Raw genomic sequence first — 20,172 nt, 5'->3', positions numbered from 1 at the left:
TCTCCATTTATAACCATTATTTTATTTAATTATTTATGTTTTGACATGTTGTGAGTTATACTGACACTGGAAAAATATATTCTCACAAATATACTATTGATTCTACCTAGTCTTATATATTCCACAGTCCTACATGTTAGCGAGAAGCAACATCATGCAGAATAAAAGCCTCAGACCAAATGCGTGCAGCCCCGGTGCACTCGCTGTGCACTCACACACCTGTTCAAGCCTGTGTAGGAAGCTGTAATGTGTCTATACCGCCGTGCAGAGTGTGGATCTGAAGCCACTTTGTTCTTCGTGTGCTATCACCACATCTGATCTCTGCTGGTATTCAAGTAGCAATATGTTCTCCATCGCGCTCCCATCGCCGGGGCTGAATTGCAGCGGAGTCGAGCAGATTCACTCCTCTCCATTTAACACCCAACTTACCCACCCAAAACGAGATGACTTCACTGTGCTGCTGCTGCTGCCTTTCCATAATTGGAGGAAATGGGTTGCTGTTTTCCCACCAACACATGCTTGACTGAGCTCTGTGATGATCTGCTCTGATGTGTGGATGTATGCATAAATGCTGCATGTTTGCATACGGCACAGGATGCACACACGGGGCTTGATGACTGACACATCAGTCCGATCTGATTGTCGCTCACCCCTCCTTGTTGTCTCCGTCATTCTCACTCAACTCCTCCGCTGTCTACCTGCGCTATTTATCTATTTCTTCCTCCTTCCTCCTGGTGCTAATGATGTTCTGGATGTGGTCTGTGTGGGGTCCAAAGCTTCTCCCATACTGCTGCCTCTCCAGCTGGGCGCTTCCCACGGTGCACCAAATGCCTCTCTTGAATATTGAATAAAGCCCAGGACCACCTCTGTGCTTCCTGATCAACAGCACTACTATTACCTATCTATTACTCTGCACGGGGTCCTGGGGTTCTGGCAGGGTGGATGGGCTTTGAATCTGTTGTGTTGTGAGCGAAGGCAGAGATAATAGGCGAACGGGTAGGTTGAGCGTTTGAAGTTGTTTGATACTATCCCCCGAGATTCCGAAATGTTTCCTTTCAGTTTTCTAACTTGCCGGAGTTACCTCAAAGCACCTCTCGGCGGTGTGTTATTCTGGGATGCATCCAATCAAGGTCTCACACTCGGGTAACTTGATTGCTTGAGCGTGAAAGTCATTGTGGCCTCAGATTGCCCCCCTGAAAATATGGGAAGGATTGAAACTCACAGAAACCACTTGTTTCCTTTTTTTTTGGGTAGGGGGGAGTCAATAATGTTGGCCATATTCAGATTTACCCACAGAGCGTTTTGTCGGATGTGAGCGTTGCCTCCCTCAGTCGTATGTAAAACTAGGTCACTGCAAAGTTTTCCAAAGTACCGAACACAACTCATGTTTGTAGACGTTATGTGTAACCTTTGCCTCAACTGCTAATAAAATCCATTTGTCACTGACTTGAACTGAGTCTAAAGTTAAAAGCAATGGTTTTTTCTGTTTTGTTTTCCACAAAACTTCGATTTAGAGATATTTTTATTGGCATATCTGATCAAAGAATAACCTCAGCAAGCAGCTAACGTTCCCACAACATTGACGAATGTCTTCATAATGTTTAAAATTTTAATCTAATGTTCCAAGAATGTTTTAGAGAATATATATTTTCAAATAACGTTCCTACAAAAGTTAACGAAGACACAGTTTGTTTTTTTTTTAATCTCCAACATTAAGAGAATGTTTGGAGGACGTTGTCAGGGCCACTGATTCTCTAGTAGAAATGAAAGAACGTCCTCAAACCAAAATTTAAAAAATGTTTTCAAGATGTTATTAAGATGTGTAATATGAGATATTAGCAAAGGTGGAACATTATTCCAGCAATCTTTTGAGGATGTTGTTGAGGAAATGCATTACAGAATTGTCTTCTAGAAAACATTCCCACAATGTTCCATGATGTTAGAAGAAGAACATCCTCAGTGTAACATTTAGAAAACTTTAAGAATGTTAAGGCATAATGATCTAACAACGTTACAACTAAACATTTGTAGACTAACTGCAGCTATACCACTTTTAAAAAGACCATTCTGGGACTCATAAGACAAACTCCCATGAAAACATGACTAGAACTTTGTGGAACATTCTCATAGTGTTATTAGAACAAATTCCTTTGGGTAAGACCGCTCATTTTCAAATCCCTGCGACTGGATAAGAGTTAAACGTCGGCGAGCGGCGCAGGGATGGATCAACACCTAACCACATCCAAGAAGAGTAACAGAGGGATGCAGCTTCACAAACACTACATGAAGCTCAGGAATCTGCTGCTGGCCAGTGAGATTGAACGACGTGGTACAACCCGCTCGCCACTCAGGAGCCGGCCATCGCCACAGAGCAGTCAGTGGAGACCAGCATCCCCAACTAGAGGCCCAAGTACATCAGTCTGACTGACAAACAGTGGAAGGACAACGTCAATCTGGAGCATCACACCATACCTGGCTATGCAGCTACCAACGAGTCTTACTACATTCCCATATGGCGGCATGCATGGACGCAGCGGCCCCTTCAGGAGACACTAGAGTGAACGTTTGGCATCTTATCCCAGACGTTCATTCTCACTAATTAAATGATCCTGAAGAAACACTCTCTCATCTTGCCTGTACTACTGTCTATGTACAGCAAAATGACCATAAACATGATTTGATTTGATTAATTGTCTGTATGTGGAGCCATTTGAAGGAATATTTAAATTCCCGTTGCCTCTCTCTGCTCTCTATGTGCGACATATACACAGTTTTTTGTGCAGGTCTGTGTGTTTAGAATACATCTGTAAGACATCCACTGTTTCAGACGAGTCAGTCACGCGACACTTCTGGTACAATAAACATGAAAGGTAAAAGCAAATCGCTGTGAGGTGAGCTGATATTTACCTACCATTCATTTTTTATCTAACTTCTCTGTGATAGCCACTTCATTATTCAAAGGCCAACCACACAATTAGCAACAGCAGATCCTATTGCGAGGCAGCCCCGCTAGGACCGATCAATGCTATTAGATCTGTCAATGTGATTAGACACACTCCTGCATCTTCCTTATTTCTCCTGCTAGTGCAAGGGAAGCTTGTAAGGCTTGTTGACTGTAATTTATGCACCATTGATAAGCAATCCCATGCCAAATAAGGCAGGTGTACTGCAGGGGATACAAACAAAGAGACATTTGCAGAGGATGTTGGTAATAAGTGCTTTAAACAACTATATTTAGCTCATTAGCTGCGACATTCTTCTGTGGCTGTCTTATAGCAAGGTCAGACTCACAACATCTAACTCCTGCAAGGAACACTAACAACCAGCGAAGCGGCAAGCTATCAAATGGACTGTCAATTTGCCGAGCTCATTTTTCTCCTCGCTAACAGCGGGGCTCGCTCGATGGCAGTATTGGTTTGTCATTGGCTGATCAACCCACCGTTTTATCCAGACTGTAAAATGCTGTTGACTTTCAGGATGGCTGGCGCTTGATTGGACCCTAATGACCAATCATCAACCTACCCTAACCCCAGCCACCAATCACAGCAGAGCAAACTACTGGATTTCCAGTACCAACATTTGGATTTGTGCCCCCTAGATGGACTGTGATTCTATTACCTTACCTCTAGTTTCAACATAATAGCAACATTTCTGAGATGTTTTTTTCACTCCTGCCACATTTTCACTCATTCTGGACTCATTTTCACTGCAACATAAAGTCCTGCATCTCTATGGAAACAGCACAACCACAGGCAGAAGTAAAGAGAACCCAGAAATGTCTTCCAGGCATTACATCCCAGTTTGTTCCCGCCTGAAAGCTGAATTTCTGTGATTACTTATTTTATAGGAACATTACACAAAAAATTTTCAAGTTCCATTTCTGGAAAAAAACAAACAACAAAAACAGTGAATTCAAATACTGTCGGTATTTTACCATCTTACCTCGTCTCTGCTCTCTATTTGCACAGCCTGCAGTTCAGCCCAGTTCAGAGAACAAGTCAGAATTTTTTTTTGTCTCACTGATGTTGGACGCAGCTAAGCCACTACATTTTTGGCAAATTTTTCAATATGACAGGGAGAGTAAAGGGATAAAATAACACAATTTTAAGTGTAGATTTGGCTAATTTTCCCGACTTAATGGCATGTCACAGATGAGTAGTTCAATGAATGTCCCAAAGTTCAAAATCTGAGGATTCCTTCTCTTTTTGCAGTTGGCAACTTTGATAAATGGTGCAGCTTTGGCAATTAAAAACAAAAAACAACGACAACATGCCTTTTAAAGTTCAGATGGAGTTCAGATGGTCAGATTGTCAAATATTAACCACAGCCTCCAGCCGAAGCACATCACATCGCCTCAGCAGTGCTTCGTTTTTTCTTCTAATTAATAACTTACATGGTAACAGTTGGATGTTGGCATTGTCACTGTGGGCACATTGAAATGCTAAAATTAACATTTAGCTCTGTCGTTTGGCTTTAGCACAGCTGCTACTCTAAATTTGCTTCACAGGACCCAAGCGCAGACAAAGACAGCGCACGCACAACTGCTGAAGTCAACACAAACCAAGAAAAGCTGCTGTCAGAATGGGCCGGGAGGACTAACTGAACAGACCACAGGCATTAGGCACTAGACAAGCTAATGAACTGAACAAACCTGTCGTCGGTGTCTCCAAGACTCAGCAATCAGGATGTGGAACAACGTAAAGTGATCCTAACAGGTGACGCAAAGGATGTGTCTGAGTAGTCAGAGGAAATTATCGCTCATAGAGCATTTCCCCACAAGTCGTATTCTAGCCTGCAGGCAGTGTTGTGAGCTCAGGACACTTTAGGAATCGGCGCCGTGGATAGCATCGCAAGTTGCAAGTGATAAAACCCTAAAAAGAAACAGCTGGCGACTGACTTAACAAATTTGAAATGTAATCCTTTTCCTCAGTGAAGTGTCATGGCATCAGATACACAACACGTTATTCACTCAGCTATACCTTGTGAATGAATCAGCAGTGAACGTCTCATCTTACTCTCTCCCTCTGTCTTTCTCTGCACCTTTTACTTTCTATTCTGAGCTCCTCTTTTTTTTTTTGTCCCCCCGTCCGTGCATGAACATAAAGCAAAGCTTGATTGTGCTTTGAATAAGTTCAAACCGAGAAGCAGCAAAGCTTTTGTATTCACTTCAAATAGATTGTGATAAGCAGCTGTGAGTACAGAATGTCTAAATAGATCACCACTGCGATGGTATCAGTGATTCACCTCGAGTCTTTGCAAAAAAAACCCCCCAAAAAACGCTGCGTCTCAGTGGGACCAGACGGATCCTCAGTCGTATTACTGAGCGCCTCTGTGACCTTGTAGTGAGATGTGAGGGAGAAGCTGCCCGGAGCCCTTTGCCACAGTTTTAATTACTACTGGCGAAGGAAGGTTGCTGTAGTTTGTGTGAGATCTGAGAGAGAGATATGTGTGTGTGTGTGTGTGCCTTAACCTGTGCGTGATCTGTGTGTAGATGCACACTGCATGTGTAAAATCTGACACTGGAGTAGAGCTCTCCACCAAAAACCCATCCTATTTGGGCCGGTCCTCTTTAAAACCCTCTTACATAAGCCACTACTCTCAGATGTGTGATATCATGGAACTATTTTTGGCTTTTCCTCTGAAAAAGGCTGTTCAGAGTTAGATAAAGACTCGTCTATTCTTTAAATAATACATTGGATCTCCCTCTCATCTTGACTGTCTTAATACACTGTCCTCAATAAAAAAGAAAAAAAAAAAAGAAAAATTGTGCTACAGCTGACTCGGATTGACCCGCGCAGTTTGGCCTCTTTGAGATGTCAGAGGAAGAATAATGAATTTTATATTTGTAAACTTAAGCCCTTCTATGCGCTGACCTGGATTCAGTGCCCAAACAAGACATTTTGTCACTGTCCTAGATTTCTCTGTAACTTCAAAGAGATGGAGAATCTGTTATACTTGCAAACTGCCATGACGGGGCATTAAATATTATTTTCTACTTTTCATGGTGCATTTAGAGTCGGAGGGAAGGGACTGATTGATCCTGAGTTTGATTTATAAAATATAACGTTGCGTTTTTATGTGTAAAGGCTCAAACAAATCTAATGGCCTCATATTCATCACAAGTTACAGTACTTTGATGCAGAAGCAAGTTTTTTGTCTCGTATTGCACGTGGCCGCAAAAAAAATCTTGATCTTCTACACATTTATCAGAACATCCTGATAGAACAACGGATGAATTTATTTAAGTCATTTATTGATTTCTGTGTTTTTTGCCATCGTCACAGTTTCACTCACTGCAATGTAAAGTCCTGCGCCTCAGTGGAAGCAGCACAACCATAGATAGAAGTAGAGGGAGATCTAAAATGTCTTTTGTGCATTTTGACACAGTTATAATGCCATAAATCAAAAAAAAAGAAGAAACTAGAGTTTAATTTGTGAACTTTATCACAGCTGAGTCATGAGTAGCTTCCTAGTTGTGCAGAGAGGCACAGATTTTATTAATTTTTGGGATTTTTTATTTTTTTTTAGCTAAGACATGGAGAATAACGTGGTTTTAATGAAATATGATTTTTAGCTGAGATCTGGTTAATTTCTCTGACAGAGTGATACGTCACAGATTCTTTCTGTGTTTTTACCTTCTGGCTCTGAATAAATGGTGTCATTTGGTGATTTTTCTAAAGATAACATGCCTTTCAAGCCTCCTGGCGGGTTATGGGGTTCAGATTGTTATTTTAATTTTTTAAATTTTTTAATGAATAATCGATTTTGATGTATTTTAAAGCTTTGTCGTCAACCTTAACTGACCTCATAAACTGGTAATAGCAACGAGGTCAATCCTGCATTTGCTCATGACCCTGTGAAATCTACCATTTGTGTTATTTTCCCTCTGTAACGGCTGACAGGCAGAACCTACATGTGTTTATTGGTCAATATTTTTTTTCCCTTGGGATTTTCAGTTCAGCATAATGCTGTAACCCAGGAAACACATAAAATTGTATTGTTGCTCTCGTGAGCTCAAGTCACTCCCCGATGCAAGGAATCAGTTGGCTGTAGAACATCACAAGCTCTTATTAGAGATCCATCGAAGCATCTCCCAGTGTGGGTAAACTAAACGGGGATTAAGGTGATGCTGGGAGCCCTCTAAGACTGGTGGGTGATCTTGGATTTAGCAGTGATGGCGAGATAAAGGGGCTTCTTTGTGCTTAATTGATGGCTGTAAACCATGTGTTGTTAGAGAATCCTGTTTTGTTGATGTGGAAACAGCAACAAAACAGGATAGATGAGAAATAATTTGTAGGGATGCACGATATACATCAACGACCACATCGGTATCTGTCCGATTAACAAATTTAGCCGATGTGAAAAACTGATGATTGTCTAACATTAGTGCCTTCGTCTCTACGTTTGCTGTTATTTCACAGATGTTTTTACTTAAATGGTCCTCAACGTTAAATATGTTAAAAAATGTTAAAATATGTTTAAATATGTTTTACTTTTTTTACTTAATAAAGACGACTACGTGGTCTAACTTGATACAGGCTTCTTTTGAATAGTCTTCACGTTCTCACAGTCCTTACCTATACTCATTTTTCAGTTTGAACAAAAATTGAATATCGACATCGGTAGCTAATATTGGTTATCGTGATATCAGAAATCATAATATCAGATATCGGTATCGGCCAGAAATTTTAATATCGTGCATCACTAATAATTTGGGTATATTTTTGTTCCAATATAGAACATTTTTGGGGGTTTTTTTGTTTTTTGTTTTAATGGAAACATCGTAATTTGAAATACTTTTGATTTCCTCTAAAAATAATAGAATTAGTTTTCGCCATATTGCTATCTAATACTACCAAATGAAGCTGTACTATAACTGCCATGCTATCGTACACCATATATTATGTAAAGTTGTCACATTTCTGTCATGCCAAGTCTTTTTTCTAAAGTATATTGTCAGCAGTAATAAGGTTTCAACAATTCTCGTAGATTAATTGTAGCAACTGGACTTGCTTGAGTTCCTTGAAGACGTTTCGCCTCTCATCCAAGACGCTTCATCACTTCTGACTGACTAGTTGGGAGTTCCAGATACTTATATCCTAAAGGAGCCATTAACACCTGAGTTTCAATTGGGGGTTTGTTGCTCCTCCCCCTCGTTATGTGGGTTGTTAGTGCTCTACCTGCCACAATGGGGTTCGTTAGGGTCTTTTGAAGTGTACTGGATTGTTGTGTTTGTTGAAAATCCTCCTGTGCTTTTCAGAAACTCCTGCAACATAGGGGATGACTGTGTTGTTTTGTTTCTTGGTCTTCTGAAAAGACCAAGAAAAGCAACAAACCCCCAATTGAAACCGAAACTCAGGTGTTAATGGCTCCTTTAGGATATAAGTGTCTGTAACTCCCAACTAGTCAGTCAGAACTGATGAAGGCTCTTGGACGAGAGGTGAAACGTCTTCAAGGAACTCAAGCAAGTCCAGTTGCTATCCACGAGAATAACCACGACCTGGATGACTGCGAATCTTCACAGACAAGGTTTCAACAAGTGTACAGTTATAACAGCGGCTCTGAGATTAATGAATCGTGAAGATGTGCAGGAGTGGATGGAGGCTTAATGAGAAGATCGCATTCATCCCTAAAGTTAGGAGGTGCTTGAACTCCTAAAGGCTTTGGTACACTTTTAGGAAATCTGCTGGTGCACCTCTTGGTCTCAGTCAGAATTATAATATCCTTGTGTTGATCGCTATCATGAATCACAAGTTCTGCTTAATCTCTACAAAGTATGTAATTAACCCTGCACTGATTCGTATCGCTCATTAAATTAACACAGATAGGACATTGAAAATAGAGCACGGCGCCTTATTATCGCAGCTCAATACTCAGCACCTTTCAAATTTGTGCTCCGAAAGTTAGGAATGTTTCTCAAAGACGTGTCTGCAGCACGGAATCATGATTCCACGAAAACAATGTTATGATGCTGCCAGTGTGTTATTTTTTAAGACATTTAGCCTAAATGTGAAAAGTTAAATTAAACAAAGTGGCAGATCTTTGTCTGTGTGCGTGCATGCTGGGCTCTTACACTGTACAGACCTGCAAATTCTAATCTTAATGCAAAAATTCATTACAGCTATTTTATTTTTTTTGGCCTCTGGAGGACATTTATGACCTAAAATGTGCTACAAAGTGGAAGAGAGGGAACAAAATGAGCATGGAAATGACATATAAAAGGGGGTTGTGGTTGTGAATCATGTGTGTTAGGCAGAGAAAAGGTGTAAATCTTCTATCTGTCAGAGTTGCAACTGCGCAGTTTTCTCGTCATGAATGTGATTTCACGAAACTAATTACTCAGTAAATCTCAACCTTACATTCAGCAAAGCTTTATGCATGTGTGCTGCGTCAGATTTTCAGTTCATTAGTTTGTAATTGCTTTGGAAAATATACTTACTGTAAAAAAAAAAAGTTTGCTTTTTAAAGTTTGGCACGCTGTTTTCGTGAATTGATTTACAGGAGATGCGCTTTAAATTTGCTTAGGTGGCAGCAGTTGAAGTGAATAATACGTGTCTGTAAAAAGGCAATTAGTGTTTGAGGTTCAGCACATTTTATTCTTCGTTAGGTGTGTGTGTGTTTTTGTGTATGTGTGTGTGAATCTGATTCAAAGTGCTTACATGTGAAGAGCGGAAATGCTTTTAACTTGGCAACCCGGAGATGAATCAAATTGCTAAGCTGCTTTTCTCTTGTCATCAAAACGTACACAAACACACAGCAACGGTGACTCACAAACCTATGCATGCCTCACACACACACACAAACACACACACAGCGTGAAGCCAGCTTGAAAGGTCAAGCATACCGGGGTCATCAATTCCACCCAATATTTACGCATCTATTTACAGTTACACTTTGAAGAGGCCATTTCGGTGACATTTGAAGTAATTTGAAAGAGCTGTTTTGTTCACACCTTCAGACTGTGAATGAGCGTGTGTTTGTTATGGCCACCTTCCCATGATTTAATCCCCGAACTAACACAGGCCACTGACCGAAGCAAGGGCAGATCTCAGTTCTGTCATCCAGTGCATTAAGTTCATTGACACTGTTCTAAACAGCGCCGCTAACAACAACAACAACAACAGTTCAAGTGAAACCGGCATAATGTGACAATTCGTTGGCAGAGTTATTGATGACAGATGGACTCCTCGCTCACTGAATTCCTACTTCTTTTGTCTCCGCAGCTGTCCTTTGCAGCGACAACCCCAGTTCTGGCAGACAAGAAAAAGTACCCCAACTTCTTCCGCACCGTCCCGTCAGACAACGCTGTCAATCCAGCCGTGGTGAAGTTTCTCAACTACTACAACTGGAGCCGTGTGGGGACCCTCACTCAGGACGTCCAGAGGTTCTCGGAGGTCAGTTCTCCATGTTTTAATCTTTAAAAAGTCTACTTTTTATGATTTGAAAGTTGACAAAGAAAACCAGGGGAAACACAGGGAGATCCTACAGGCCAGAGTAGAATGATGCTAATATTAAAATAAATAGGGGCAATGAAAAAGTTTTTCTTTTACCTGTTGTTTGCAAAATCCCTGCAACTCAGAGTGCAAAATTGTCCTCCCTTAAAAAGTGACCCCATAGACTAGCACAGCATTGGAAACAGGATGCCACCGTTGTTTGCAGTTTTTACAATTATAAGGTTGGAAACTTAGACTGTATAAAAGATGGACGTAGCAACCGGCCCTGAAAAATGAAGCCAACCCGGAAGTGTCAAAAACCTGTAATATCACTACGTCCACCAGTTGCTGGCTCCAAAAAGCCCTGGCTCCCAATGACTTGAATTGCAAAAGAAGTGATCACAGATCATGAAATACCGCATTCCTACAGCTCAGGATTTTTTTCTTATTAGTTTTCATAGTCAAATCCAGAGATCAGGTGGCCAATCTGAAAATAAATCAATACTGAATTTTTTTTAAAAATCGTCAACATTTTGTGGGGCAAGGGGCGTGGCTGGCTTGATTGACAGTCGGCAGCGACGATGCAGACGAAGCGAGCAGAAGGCGGTAGATGTGGCCGGGCAGAGAGGGCCTGCCTCTCAATCCGTCTGACCAATCGCTGCTCCTATGGCTCCGCCCCCCTCCGACGATTTTTGCGTCACTGGCTCCAAAAATCCAAGATGTCAACCAGGAAGTAGCAAAACCCTGGCTTCATTTTCTCAGTGCAGAAACCAATGGGTGACATCACGGTAGCTACGTCCATCTTTTATACAGTCTATGGTTGGAAATAAGGACAAACTATTTCTACGATAGTTCAGATTAGAGGCCTTGTTACAGGGCTTCCTTCCTCTTGGTCAGCGCCCAATGTGCCATGTCCTGCCCTCAGTCTTCTAATTATGCCTTTGAGGTTTCAAAGCTAGAATCAATGTGACTGATGGCATCAGAAATCTCTATGAATGATCATTTCATAAACAGATTTTTCTATTTTATTTGAATAATGCTATTAAAGTACTCTGTGTAGCGCTGTTTAATCAGTAAATTCATCCAAAAAAATTACCCAAATGTGCCATTTGTGTTAATTCAAACCGAACAGATCCATCATCTGTATCAGAGACAACTATGGTAATATCTTGGCAATGATAAATGAGTGGAATTTAACAGCAAAAATAAAAATATAGATACTGAATTTGAGCATAGTAATAGTTAATTGTTAAAAATGAACTGCATGGTTTCTCTTTTTCTCTGTGTGTTTTCTTTATTTGTTGAAAACATAGAACATTGGCAGAAATATGAAGCAGAACAGTTCAGTGGATATATAAATACTTAATATCACGGCTTCACAGTATGACCTTCACCACACACAGTCGAAACAGAAAACCATGTTTAGCGTGCTCTTTTTTTTTTTACAAGTCTGCGCTCTAACAGCAGTGTTTACAGGTGTTTCTGTGTTGTACTAAAGTTGTTCAAGTCAGTGCAGCGTAATACGATCCAGCGTTGCCGCTCTCATTCCTCCCCTTTATGGGAGAAACTGTTTCATGTTGTGAAGGTGAAGGTTGGCATTTCCCTATCATAAAGCAGTGAAAATATTCTCATCCAGGGAGATTTTTTTTATCTTGCAGCTGCACAAGCTAAGAGCAGCACTGAACATTTATTGGTAGTTTTTTTTACAGTTATTATTCAGATGATGCCATGATTTGAGACCGGATTTGAGTGGGTGGTAATCAGTTAAAGAGCCCGTGTTATGCACATTTAGGGATCTACTAGAATATGTTTACATGCTTTAATGATTAAAAAGCACATTATTAGCTCATTCTCGCTCCACGGTACATTTTAGCTCCTTTAAGGCCCCCAACTAGAAAGCCTAATCTGCTCTGATGGGTCAGCTGGCCTGATGAAAGCGAGGTAAAGTTGGTTTGTACTGTAACCCTGCAGCCCTGGCAGAAGCAAGCACTCTGAGAGCACTTTGGGTTTGGGGAGTTTGCAGACCTTTTATACGCAGGAAAAAAGGTAAAACACAACAAGGGAAAGCAAAACCAAAAAGCATAATGAGGGCTCTTTAAATTAAAAGTATTCTTCAGTTATTGGCTACATTACCATTTTTACAATCCAGTTTTCCATCCATCCATCATCTACACACCGCTCTATCCTCTGTAGGGTCAGGGGGGGCTGGAGTCTATCCCAGCTGACTTAGGGCGAAGACAGGGGACCCCCTGGACAGGTCACCAGTCTATCACAGGGCCATACTTAGAGACAGACAACCAAGCACACTTACATTCACACCTACGGACAATTTAGAATCACCAATTAACCTCTACATGTTGGGAGGAAGCCAGAGAACCCAGAGAGAACCCACGCTGCACGGGGAGAACATGCAAACTCCACGCAGAAAGATTCCGGTGCCCCCACCGGGACGCGAACCGGCAACCTTCTTGCTGCGAGGCAACAGTGCTACCAACTGCGCCACCCTGCAGCCCACAATCCAGTTTTGTACCATCAAAATACAACTTTTGTAACAGAGATTATCGTTTATATACAGCCAATCAGATGATCTCTGTTGGGAAGGGGAGGGATGAAAACATGCAGTACAGAATATACACTACATTCTGTACACAGTAGTGTATTAACATTTCAAATGCCTTTCGTAACAACTAAAGCTATATGTAAGGTATAAAGCTAAACCTTCAGATCAGACAGTTGTGTGATGTGTTGTAAAATGTGCCAAAAATACTGTCCATCCTGGAAAAACAAAATTGCCTTTCCAGCTGGGAGCAGAAATTCTGGGAGGCGAGGTCTGTGTGACATTTTAGCCGCCTTTTATATTCACTACGTTCCGTCTGTTCTGTATTTTAATATCCCTTTCCCGTTAAATAAGCAAAATGCAAAATCCAGCCTACATTACTGGAGCTGGGAGAAGTAATTTAGGGAAAGATGAAGAACATTATCTGTGTTGACTCAGCACTCGTAGCTAACTCTCCCATTGTTGGAACTGAAATATATCTTAAAGCTAGAGGACATGTTTTGAAAGTTGTGGTAAGTTGGATTTCAGCTCGGGAACAGGAGACGTACACACATTTGCATTACCGTGCAAAATCTCCTCTATTGTTATGAGCAGCTAGCTGCTTCTGGCTGCAAAGCGAAATAGGATGAATCATATTTAAGTTGATCCAAACCATTAGCTCAAGATTTTAAAAGTTCAAACTCATGTTATACCAGAATGTCTGCTGATTTGCAAGACAAACAAATTTGTGGGAGGGTTGAACATTAATTTAGTCAAGCCTTTACAATGACACAAACTCATCACCAACACGGAAACATTCACACATCAGGAGTCAAGTCAAATGTATTGACAGCATGAATTTGACAAACGTATCGTGAGCTCTTGCCTCCAGGCTCTGGTTGAAAACAATCTGCTCAGCGGCTGCAGGGTGGGAGGTGGAGGTGGGGGTGTGTATAAGAAGTCTCGCTGCAAATCTCAGAGAGACCAAATCCCTTTATCGCTCCCCTCCTGAAAGCACCAAGGCGCTTAGGATGGGAGGACGACAGACGGCCCGATTCAATCAACCTGCCACGAGATTGGCCTCTAATCCTGATTTACAAATATGCAAGCATTGCTTCCATACTTCATGATTCATACAATCCTCTGTCAAGTTCAGAGCATGCTGTGTTTAAGGAAATCACAGCAGCGTGCAGCAACACAAACGGCTGATGAGATGCGAAGCAGTAAATGTTGTTTGGATGTCGCCAGAAAACAAAAAAAAAAAGAAACAAATATAATGCTATATCTGTTTTGTTGTTGCATTTTGTTTCATTGCTTTTAACAGTGTTTTATCTATCTTTTACATAAAGTGGTGTTCCTATTATTCATATGTTATACTCAGAGCCCGAATAAGTATTTCTTTTATTTGTCAATTATCTCATAATACTGTTTTCCTAGTATTTAGTATTTTATTTCTCTATAAAGTCATACCACTTAAATTTGGAAACACAAAAACAGACAGAATGAGTGCAGCAGTGGGCTGGACTGATCAGAAATCCTGTGAAAATCCTGCTGCTATGAGCCACTTTGCAAATATAGGATCATTAAACAATGAAACTAGTTGTACCTTAAGAGCGATCTTAAATATAGAAAAAGAAAACAAGACATAGGGTCACTAAGAAAGTTTCATGACTTTGGAAGTTGATTTCCAAACTTTACTAAAATAAATGCAAACATGCCTTCAGCTGTTGGAATGGTTAGAAACAAAATAATTTGCTTGTTTTTTGGGGGGAAATCATCCTAGTTTATAATAACAATTATCACACCTTTTGCTCAGGGGTTTGAAAAAAAAAAAAAAAAAAGGCATGATATTGATGGTGTATTTGTGCTGTGTCAAGCTCTGGACCTGAGTACACAGAGTAGTACTGTACTGTTTATACTCCACATTATGCAGGTGCATACACACACAGGCTCTTGTATCTGCATAATGAGTATGCTATTGACTATATTGTAATTTCCAGCACCTCTACGTCCGTCTTTTTCATTCTGTGCCATACTCCCCCCCCACTGATCTGCAGTGCAGCTTCCCGGGGAGAGACTGCTCACAAGGTTAATGTTACGCAACACTTGTTAAGGATTCAGTCGGTGGCATGCACATCACACGCGTCCACATACAGTACGGTGTCCCCTGAGAATGTAACCTGTAAGCTAAAGCCAGTTCGTCACTTCTATTCTTAGGCGCCGCTGAAACACACACGTATCCTGCTCATGGACGCACACTGATGTTCCATTAATGGGGAGGCTGGTGGTTTATTGTAGTGAGAGATGACTAAAGGCTGGGTATTTGTGAGTGTGAAAGGTGCATATTCACACAAACACACACACACACACACACACACAAGCACACAGCAATCAACATTATTGAGATTGCCAGACAAAACAGGGCTCACCCAGGAACAGCAATCATCAGTCAGTCGGATGACAGACCTGACTGAGAACAGGATTAGGACTCTGTCCTCTGCCTGGAACCCTCTGAGCTCGAGTGTTTAATTACGCGATGATCACTGATAAATCTAGCAGAAGTTACTGTCTCAGCACCCGCTCTCTCTGTGTTCCTCTCTGTCTTTCTCTCCCAGTCATTACAATCTAAAATCAACTTTACCCCTGTTTGTGTATTTTACAATTTTGCCTCAGCAACCAGTTTGTGTTCATTACAAATAACCGTGCGGCGCTGCGTAAACTGCTCTCCAGAATGACTCATTCATGCCATTGTACAGGACATGTAAGGCCACGAGAAGAGCCATTTGTGCAGCCATTTGTCACGCTAGTTTGTATGAGCACTGGACCGGCGTTATAGTCCGAACTGTGGGATTTGCATGGCGTTTTGCGTGGCGATGTGGTGCACCGTGTGAGAGACAGATGTGTGCAGAGACCCATCACATTGCCACATTTGTAAAAACCCAAATTGCCTGAAAATGCACATCACATCTTGTTTCTCTCTGTTCTAAATCTAACACACACATACAATACGTATACACACGAACATGCAGTCAGACTCTGCAGACGGGCTTCGGTCAAGGATGTATGAATGATGTGAGCTTTGACCAACCCAGTCTGTTTGTCTCATAGTGTCATACTCGAACTATCTGAATCATCAAACGCTGCTCACTTGTTTGCAACCGGGGCCCTCTCTTTAGTCTGTCTACAGCTGCCTGGAGGCTGTGATTCTGGTCCTGGACAGCTTGTCCTCATTGAGGGGGAAAATGAATTCCCACGGTATCCTACAGGCCAGTGCCAGATTGGCTATCTGCCTGCTGATGTTCAGTAGAGGTTTGGTGGTGCAACAGGACAATGATGCCGAATGATGACGTAAATCTACCACAGAGTGACTTTTTTGGAGTGGCACAGACCAATCAGCGGCTACCTGAAATGCTTGTTTGAGTTTTTGTGCTGTCAAATCCAGTGATCTTTTTTGTGTTTTTAATCAATGGCAGCTAGCTCAAGCACAGTTTGTTTGGTTATATTTGTGACTCAGGCTACGTCAGACAGTAGTGACCCAAATCCGATTTTTTTTGCCCCTATGTGACCTTTATCTGATCTTTTCATGACAGTTTGAACAACACAGATCTGCAGATTTTTACTACCACAGTGTTGTGAATGTGCCAGCTCTGGTTGGACAAATACTTTAAAAAAAAACACCGCAAGATACGCTCCACGGTTACCATCCGTGTTTACTGATGTCGTCGTGTCCTCTTCTGCACATGTGGAACACTTTTGGGTCGTGTGATGTTCACACAGCAGATCACATACAAGTTGCATTTAATTAGAAATGTGAACAAACTCGCAAGAAAATCGGATTTCGCAAAAAAATCTGAAGTCCCTGCAGTCTGAACGTCGCCTTACATGAAGACCAGATCACGTTTGACCAGTCAGAGCAGGAAACAGCAATATTCCAAAGGCTTCACAAACTTTTCTAGCCTCTCTATTTGTCTAATCTAATTGTCTTGTGCAGTACAAACCGTTGAACAGTGCTTCAGTGCAAAACAAATGTAAAACCCTGAACCCTTCTGCAGGGCAGATGCTGGCTTAAGTAGATTTCACTCTGTGACACAGTTCAGGTGACAGTTACTGGAAGGAAGACAGCATCTGCATGCGGTGTAGGGGTGGAATCATACCTCATTCTGTCATATACATGCCAGAAAAACATCCACGGGAATCCCTCCATGTCCTCCCCTCACCAATTCATCTTTATTTCGCTTGTGATATATGTGTGTTATTGTGTTTACAAGTAGAGTTTCATACAGACGAATCAGCCACAACGCTAAAACCACCGGCCTAATGTTGTGTAAATGAAAACAGCTTTGACCTGTCGGGGCCTGGACGTGGGACCTCTGGGGGGTGTCCTGTGGTTTCTGGCACTGACACGTCGACACTGGATCCTGTGGGTAGTATGGTTTGTGGGGTCGGGCGTCTATGAATCAGCCCTGCTGTGGTGCGTGTCGCGGATGCCCGATGAGATTTTGATCTCTGACGTTTGGAGGCCGACGCTTCGGGCTCAAATCCCGAAGCTGTTCCCAAGCAGCCAGGGGCCACCTTGTCCTGCTAGGTGACGACACAGCGTTCACAGAGGATGGTGCTCGATCTGCAGCGAGGTTTAGGTGGGCGGTACGTGTCAAAGTGACATCCAGGACTCAAGGTTTAACAGCAGAACATTGAATTGGAATGAGATGAGCAATGCTATTCACTTGACCTGTCGGTGGTTTTAATATTGTGGCTGTTGGGTATAAATATATTAGTATGTGATAATGTGCTTTCTGAACTCTGGTACATTACACACACGTCTAACTGAGTGCATCTGACATTCATTTTGTCCATCGTGAGTGGGTGTGTACTTACAGGCTGCATTTGTGTGTGGGTTTTTTTTTGTTTGCGCGCATGCTCAGAACTTCAGTAGGATTATTTCTCCTCTGTATTTGCTGCCGGGGATTCCCAGGCTGCCCCAAACAATGCTGGATGTTTTTGTTACGCAGGAAAGCTGCTCACTTTCCCCCCCCCTCCTACCAGCTTTCAATCCATCTGTTCCCTCCGTGGCTCTCGCTCTATCTAACTCACTCAGTCCAGCGGAACACAGATGCATTTGTCCCTTTTCCATCTCAGTGGAAGAAACACAAAAATCAAACCAATAAAAATCCTTTTGTGACACGCTTTTTACTCCTGGAGGTGAATGGCTTTGTGTTGTTGTTGTTGTGTGTTTGTGAGGGTAGCTTGTTGTACAGTTTTGCATCTCTGCATGTCTTGTCTGTACGTGATTGCTTCCTATTATTCCAGCCACCTGTGTGCTGCTCCGACACACTTTCACAAACAGTGGGCGAGCCAGCTGCCATCCCTCTCTTGTCCGAGTTAGTTTCCGTTTAGCGTCGCGGCAGCCGGGACTTTTTTAGATCAACGCTCGGCGCAACACAACAGGACATTGTACCTTGTCCGGGCCACCAAGCCGATTGTTACTCAAGAGCAAAACGTGGTTGTATTGATCCACTCTGGCCTCCCCTGTTGTTTCAGCTCAGCGAGCAGCGCATTGGAGGGAATGTTTGTACAGGAGTGAGTGATGTACGGAGTGATTTAGAGCTCCCTCCAGGGTAACGGAGGAAGAGACGATTATGATAGCAGACATTTAGAGACATGAATGAAATAAAGTTGAGGCTGTTAATTGATTTTTAAATGGCAGCAATCCTAGGAGATAGAGCAGAATAGCTGCAGTGACTAAATTTAAGTTTCAGTGACTCATTTTTTAAACAGCATCATCAGTTGCAGTGGTAGTAGTGGTGGGGTGGTAGCTGTCCTTGCTTTCATGTGCCATAGCAATGACATGAAATGATTCTGAAGGTGGAAGTGTGAGAGCAAGGGTTCGGTCGGCTTTAATCTGCAGGAGCAGCACAGAAAACTGAACACTCCACCTCTGTACTAACAGATGTATGACTATATGGTTTGACAGAAATTGCCAACGTAATTCACAATTGTATTTTTGTTATTTTACATTTTCAAATGGCATTACTATGAGACATGAAAAAAAGTTTAGAAATAACAATAATAAAAAATATTTCCCTTTCATTTTAGCTTAGTATTTTTATGGAAATGTGATAGATATATTGGTTAATGAAAAAAAATGAGCACAGAGGATTTGTTTGACTATTTAAAAAAAAACAAGACTTATTATTGCGGTGGATGAATAATCAACTAACAGAACACTTTTATTGCTGTAGGTACTTTATTGACAAAAAAATTGTCTTTTGTAAAAGAAAAAAATAATTATTTAAATTACAGTAGGACATATTTTATGTATGTATTATTTTTTTTCATGTGTTCATGTATAGAAATGTGTGTGTTGAAATAATTTAGGACACACAGGATTAGAAACATTGGCACACAGAGCAAAATATAGGGCGCACACACACACACACACACACAGTGTCTTCTGTTAGCTGGTATATGTTGTCCCTGCCAACTGTGCTTGGCATGCACATTAGAGCACACACACACACTCTCTGATGTCTCAACATGCCCCGAATGCCGCACTCCTGGGTGGGGGGGCGGAGGGGCCGATGGCCACAGGGCACGGCCGGAGGACATCTCAAAAATCTGGCCAAAAAAAAAGAGAGCAGGCGATGTCATCAGTGACACTCTGTGCGGGAATCGTTCCTTTTTCGCGGCAGGCATTTTGCTTTGTAACCACAGGCGCCGCTGATGATATTAATAATGGCCGCATTCCACGTAGGTGTGTCAGGGCCGCGGCGTTGTGCATGATTACTCACCGGCTTGCCTCACTGGAAAACAGCCATTATTAATGTTATTTGTTACACTTGTGTTTTTCCTGCCATGACAAGCGAAAATGTCTGCTGCGAGAAAGGCCTTTTTCTAAAAAAAAAATTGTAGCTCAAAGTAGGGAAGCGAGGGGGACGAATCACAGTGTTTGTGTTTGTGAGGGGCGAGGAAGAGTGAGAGGCAGTATGATAAACCACCTCCAGCTCGACATCCCAGTGGGGTACCTGCTCCATTCTCCACTCTTCTTTGATCGCATTACCCGCCATTCCACTGAATCAATACATCAAAGCAGACACGCAGCCGCTTCAGACACATCTACAGTACCGTACGCATATGTCTACCTCTTGTCAGGCTTCAGATAACCAGCTAAGGTGATTTGAAGCGTGTATTTGTCATTTGACTCTA

At 41.9% G+C, this 20,172-nt stretch overlaps 1 protein-coding gene across 1 annotated transcript in view; it reads left to right on the top strand.

Annotated features, from left to right (window-relative positions):
- The window catches only part of gabbr2 (gamma-aminobutyric acid (GABA) B receptor, 2), a 197,711-nt gene that overhangs the window by 94,031 nt on the left and 83,508 nt on the right, over positions 1 to 20,172 (top strand). The window contains exon 3 of the mRNA XM_008297079.1: positions 10,224 to 10,394. Coding sequence (XP_008295301.1) covers positions 10,224 to 10,394 — 171 coding nt within the window. The remainder of the gene's footprint in view (positions 1 to 10,223; positions 10,395 to 20,172) is intronic.

The sequence above is a fragment of the Stegastes partitus genome, unplaced genomic scaffold (assembly GCF_000690725.1).
Source record: "Stegastes partitus isolate 25-593 unplaced genomic scaffold, Stegastes_partitus-1.0.2 Scaffold1184, whole genome shotgun sequence".
NCBI lineage: Eukaryota > Metazoa > Chordata > Actinopteri > Pomacentridae > Stegastes > Stegastes partitus.
Note: the sequence above shows the minus strand (reverse complement) of the source record. Positions and strands in the feature narration are given on the sequence as shown.